The sequence below is a fragment of the Triticum dicoccoides genome, chromosome 1B (assembly GCF_002162155.2).
Source record: "Triticum dicoccoides isolate Atlit2015 ecotype Zavitan chromosome 1B, WEW_v2.0, whole genome shotgun sequence".
Taxonomy (NCBI): domain Eukaryota; kingdom Viridiplantae; phylum Streptophyta; class Magnoliopsida; order Poales; family Poaceae; genus Triticum; species Triticum dicoccoides.
The window spans coordinates 19,992,467-19,998,595 of record NC_041381.1 but is presented as its reverse complement, the minus strand read 5'-3'; the positions used below and the strand labels follow the sequence as shown (position 1 = coordinate 19,998,595).

General features: G+C 43.4%; 1 protein-coding gene across 2 annotated transcripts; it reads right to left on the bottom strand.

Annotated features, from left to right (window-relative positions):
* Window positions 1-219: 219 nt before the first annotated feature.
* On the bottom strand, window positions 220-5,870 carry LOC119316614 (disease resistance protein PIK6-NP-like). Of its 2 annotated transcripts, none has more exons than XM_037590975.1 (7): window positions 5,732-5,870; window positions 5,559-5,624; window positions 5,310-5,468; window positions 4,332-5,213; window positions 1,368-3,364; window positions 1,174-1,259; window positions 220-625 (listed from the first exon to the last, which is right to left on the bottom strand). In XM_037590975.1, exons 4-6 carry the CDS (start codon window positions 5,126-5,128, stop codon window positions 1,225-1,227), a joined length of 2,829 nt encoding a protein of 942 aa, XP_037446872.1. In that variant the 5' UTR covers window positions 5,129-5,213; window positions 5,310-5,468; window positions 5,559-5,624; window positions 5,732-5,870; the 3' UTR covers window positions 220-625; window positions 1,174-1,224. The 2 variants fall into 2 exon arrangements, with proteins under 2 accessions (XP_037446872.1, XP_037446875.1); XM_037590978.1 differs by having other exon boundaries at window positions 4,332-5,188.
* Between the last annotated feature and the right edge of the window lie 259 nt (window positions 5,871-6,129).

Sequence of the window (6,129 nt, the reverse complement as noted above, 5' to 3'; positions counted from 1 at the left end):
TAGGACAGAGAAATAAAAGAACGCATTGATTTGGTGTACCAGTGATGTACTGTCTGGTAGTACATTTTTGTTCCTATGCTGATCTGCATAAGCGTTTTTTTGGTACGGCATTTCATTATACATACACCCTTTTCAGTTGTATGTAGCAGAAACATGTTGGTGGAACTAGCAAAAATATTCTTTTTTTTTTGTGAGGAAACTAGAAAATTTTCTCTGAAGTAGCAAATCTCGCAATGAAGCGCAGCTTTTTTCTGAATCAAGGAGCTCAGGTGAGCCCCAAATTTCAGTCATTACAAATATAATAATACACCCTCAGATTTCTCTGGTTCAGTGGGAAGAAAACACCAGCATGACATGGGCTGGCCCTCCCATGTAACAACATGCAAATGAAAGTAACGACTGTCATTTAAAACAAATTATCCTTGTAAGAGATCAACTCACTCCAACACCTTTACTTAGTCTATTACAAAAACCTAACATTCTCTTTCTGAAAGCGAATGCCATTTAAAAGAAGCTCATCACACAATTAACACCTCAATTCTTTGCATAAACCGGCGCCCACCCGACGGTTGCGAAACATCTCGGATGCCACCAGCAGTAACCTGCGCGCCCCTGCTACTGCTACCTGCAGATTGCACAAGTCAATTCTCTGTTCTGTTTTTTCAGGGAAAGTCGATTCTTTGTTAGCTAGACCAAACATCCACTATGCAACTTTAGTAACTATAAGGTGGGATCCATAGGGAAAATATTTCCCAAGCAATCATCATTCCTCATTTCCAAAAAGACTAACCAACTGTGGCTACCCTAGCAGAAACACTGTCCCTCCTATTAATAGGAACTGCACCAAAACAAAAAGCACACAGCAGTTCAAAATATAACGAGCAACCGGACACTTAAAGAAGTATCACACCACTGTGAGTACCTTTTGTGCCTTAGCTTTCATTAGTCCTTGCCAAAAATGAGATTGGGCAAGTTTGACAATACACTGTGCCAAGTTCACTTTTCTGATCAGATACTCATGCCCAAGAATTATTGTAAACACCTTAATCTGTTTAAAATTTCTATAGGCCACTAGTGGCTATGGAGTGTAGATGATCAATGGAATGAAAAGTTTATCTCTAGACAGGGAGAAAGAAAGATGGAAAACAGAACAGGCAAATATGTACTACATACCGAGAGCACATCTGATATAATGTTAGTTGCTTTGCGTCAGAAATCAGTTCATCACCAGTCTTTGCACAGATCGTCATCATGAGCACCTTGGGAGATTTAGAGATCAAATCCATGCAGAAAGCAATAAGGTCAGCTTGTCATGAGAAAACGAACACATACATGCACAAGTGATTGGTTAGGTGCAGCGTGAGTACCTTCTGCTATATCCGGGTACATAGTAATATAAATCCTGGGATGGTTAGGATGGGCTTCGAGCGCGTGCCTCACCACAGCCTCCGCTTCCTTGGCCTCCCCAACCCTCGCTCCACCACAATAGATAGGAACACAGACATACCGCCGAAGGGAGAGCAGGTTCCCCTGCAGGCCCAAGTCGAAACCACAATTACCATCCTCTTTCGCCACCCGCACTCCGAGACTGAACTCAACTGCGTCCGCCCTCGGCAAAGCTCCTGGTTCAATCCTTATCTGCGATGCTGACCCGTAATCCAAGTCAAAGTCTACCATACAGCGGAACCCATCTGCACGGATGACTAGCAGCCGTTGTGTTTGGTGGGTGCTCTTTATCTTGAGATGGCAAAGGGACAGCAACCCCCCAATGATTTCCACGTCCTCCTGCTGCACTTCCTTCACTGACAAGAGGATTAACTCGGAGAGGTTCGAGAGATGCGACTTTATCCACCCTCGCATTGCAGACACTTGGCTGGGCATTGAAGACTCAAATTTACGGAGATGTACAGGAGGCACCCAGTGTTCTCCCAAGAAATCCATCAATTCAAAAGATGTTTCTCCAGGATTGCAATAAATAATTAGACTTCCGATCTGATGCAGGTTGCACAGAGACTTCACAAAACCTTCATACAAATCCAAACTACCATCCTTGAAGCAAATCCCAAGCTCCCTCAGCGTTGCCAGCTTGCCAAGCTCTTGTGCAATAATGTTCAGAGAGATCACGATCCCCCTCAACACTTCAATGGATGTCAGATTCTGCAACATACCAGGAGTTGGAGCCAACATATACAGAAAAACATTTAGGTAGATTAATCTTCTCAATTTAAAAACAGTGGACGACAATTCTTTTAGCTCATAATTTGTTCCAATATCCAACACCTCCAAAAACTGCAGGTTCCCTATCTCAGCCGAGAGTTCCCTGATTCCAGTACCTGCTAGACCAAGGTACCTCAGGTGAATTAGGTGTCCAACACCCTTGAGGTTATGTTGCAGGCTGCTACTTTTTCCAAGATTACAGTCTGACAAATCAAGTACACGCAGAACTTCAAACCTTGACAGGGCTGGCATGATATTAATAGCAGATGTAAAGACAGTAATGGACCTCACGCGTGATATACCCGTGGAATTTCTGAAAGGTGTGCCTTGCTGATCTTTATTTCTATCTTGAAGAGACAAACGGCAAGCATTGCCTTGAAAAGACATGCTATCCCCGGTACCATCCCATTCATTAACAAACTTTGCTTCATGTGACAAGTTGCAGATAAGATCAAGAACCATATCATGTACCCGGCAAGCATGTAACTGGCCTAGATCATCATATATTGGCTGGATCATACTTCTATTAATGAGCTGGTTGAAGTAATTTAATCCGAGCAAAAACAGGCTGCTATGTTGATCTCCATGGTGGACAAATCCTTCGGCCACCCACTTCCATATCAGTCTATCTCTATCAATCATGCTATCTTCTGGATATATACATAGGTATAGTAGACAAGTTCTCAGATGAGACGGTAGATCATAATAGCTAAAAGATAATATCCTCTGCATCTCATCTAAACTGCTATTTTCTGTTAGTCCAGAGCCAAGGGACTGGAGCAGTATATCCCAATCGTACTTTGATTTCACCTTCTGGCCACCAGCCAAAGCACTAGCTATAGTAATTATGGCTAGTGGTACTCCACCACATTTCTTAAGAATATCTGTAGACACTTGTTCAAATTCATTTGGACATCCACCCTCGCTGGGAAATATTCTTTTGTAGAAGAGCCTTCTGGAGTCATCGGTAGAAAGTGGTTCCATTCGATATATTGAATCATCGGCCGACGAGGAACATGATTCAGAGACATTGAGAATGCGGGTTGTGGTGATTAGGCGACTACCTAGATTGTTCCTGTTAGAGAAAGCAATGTTGATGTCTTTCCAGAAGCTTTCATCCCATATATCATCAATTATGACGAGGTACCTACATCAGTTCAGAGTATTGGTGTAAGGTCTATTGAACTGGCAAAGCTATATGGGCCATATGAATATATGGGTGGAACTATGTATCTAGAATGTGTATGTTCAGAAACAAACTAATAAGTATCACGAGTCTCAATCTGACAATCAGATTGAGAAGCATTTATTTTGAAATGCCAATCAGATGATAGACAAAATGAATACAAATTTATGTTTCAAGGAGTAAAACACAAACAACAAACTGCTGGATCAATGTACATACATAAACGAACATTTAATTAGTTACAACATTTCAAATATTACAATAGTTTAGGTAGATCTGTTGGAAAGACCTGAGTACCAATTGGACCAGCAATTTACTATATGGCCGCTAATAAACCTGCTGGAGACTCGAATTGCATGGCATTATCCTTTTGTGCATATTGCTGATAGCAAGTTACCAAAAAGGGTGTAATTTAACTTCCTGTTTGTCATCAATCCAACATACAATATCTTAAGAAAATTCTTGGGTAGCCTTTCGTGCGAGATGCACACTTCAGAATTTTTATTTTAGCATGAGGTGAGTTAGGAGGGTCGAAGATATATACTTATATACTCTTGAAATTTAGCACCTATAACATTTCCTGTCAGTGGCAACAGCACAAGTTCTCTGATTTGGACTCTGCTTTTAGGAGGGTACAAGGTCTGTACAGAGTTAGTCGGTTTGAACTTAACAGACCATGACAGCCTAGTGCTAACAGAGTTGGCTGCTGCTACTAGTTGTAAGGAAGAAGGCTTATGTTACTACCCAAGGAAAACTAAACGGACCTACTATGCTGCAGTCTACAGGGCACAAGGATTATCCTAACATTTACAATTTAGTGCAAACTACATATATCAGCAAAGGTGTCCTGAATGAAAACTTAATTGACAAATAGCATAAGAAACAAACACATCATAATTGTGTCATATTTTTTGTAGGTGATGCATACCTCTTGTTCTCGAGGTAATCACGAAGCTTGTCAATAAGCTGCTTCACATCAAGTATCATAAGATCTGAATGAGAGTTGCCGAGTTCAATGAGGATATCCCTAAATACCCGGCAATCAAAATCACCTTTAATCTTCTCGTATACTGCTTTAGCAAGAGTAGTCTTGCCCAACCCTCCAAATCCAACAATGGAGACCTTCTTCAGTCTCTTGTTAGAGGCATCGTCGTCGGTCTCCAAGGACAGCAAACTCATGAGGTCATGATCCCTCTTCCCATAGATGCCAACGAGCTCCGCCGCTTCTGTGTACAATGCACGGAGACGAGGATCGATAGCAACTGATTCCGTAGGATTAGGAGCAACACCATCGATCTTGTTCCTATCACGCCTAGCGGCTACCTCCTGGAGTTTCTCCTTGATGTCCTTGATCGCGTTAGCTATCCGATGGTGATTCTTGCCTTTCTTGAACAAGCCGATCATCTTCTTCATGAGCCCCTTGAATCTGTTCGTGTTGTCATGGGGCTCAATTCCATCGACTCGGACGAGGAACTTGTCGACGACATCCTCCATGTCGAAGGAGAGGTCTCTGACCTCGTCGGCCCAGAGCTTGACCTGTGTGTCGAGCTGTTCCCGTGGCACATGACCAACCTTGATGAGGGCAGCATGCATGCTGTCAAGCTCCTTTTGGAGGAACTCGATGTCTTTCTTGACGCGCTTGTGCAGGTTGTACTCCTCCATGAGCAGCTCACCAAGCTTGGGGAGCAGCTTTCCCATGGCACCAGTCACCACCCCCATCGCCATGAGCAGCTTTCTTGGTTGATGCGTAGAGGTTGATTGCTTTTAGATCAATCAGCAGTAAACCTGCAAAATCGATGAACGTGTGGAGCTGCAATCCAATCAAAACCGTGTGAAGCTTTAATTTGAACGAGCTCTAGAACTGAGTTGCCAAGCCAAAACATGGATAGACCTGGACCATGCTCACCTTGATGCTTCACGGCACAACAGAGCACGGCGGCGGCGTCTTCGACGGATGATTGTCGGGACAACGAAGCCGAAGCGGCGGCTGCGCACCAGATCAGGATATGGAGGGGACAGCACGCGGTGGCGGCGGTCTGTCTCGGTGGAGGTTGCTTCACTCGATCTGGAAGAATAAGAACTTATAATCTAGCAAATCAGCAGGTTAATAAGATTTCAGTAGAGCGTGATAGCAAGAAAAATGAGAAAAATTTACCAGGCCGCTAGCCGCGTCAGTGGATTCGATGCATCCTACTCTGAATAATGACTGGAAACTGGCACCCTGGATTCAACCAACTTAAATCAGACTCTCAAGCAGATGAACTAATAAGTAACTTTTTAGATCCAAGCATTGCTGCTTTACTGGAATCAAATCGACAATAAACATACCCCAAATGTCCACAGGTGGCAGTGAGTTCGCAGGGGCGAGCGCAACGGAGAAGACGACTGAGATGATAGGAAGGCAGCACTCGGTGGAGATGAAGAGTAGAGGAAGACCAACAACAGCAGGTCAAGAGATACAGAGCCCCCAAGATGCCTCCCAGCAGTAGTGCTTTTGGCTCATGTAATCATTCAGTGCAGTGGGTCATAGAGGGACAGTGAGTCAGAGACAATAATTGTACGTCCTCTCATTTCTCTGAATCTCCCTCATGCGCCTGCCGGTCATTTACCATCTCTCTCTCCTTCATGCACTTATCAGTTAATCACACTATTAATTTTACTCATTAGCGTTCATCTTTGCAACCGGTAAAGAATTGAATCCTAAAACTGCAACAGGGAAAGCATAG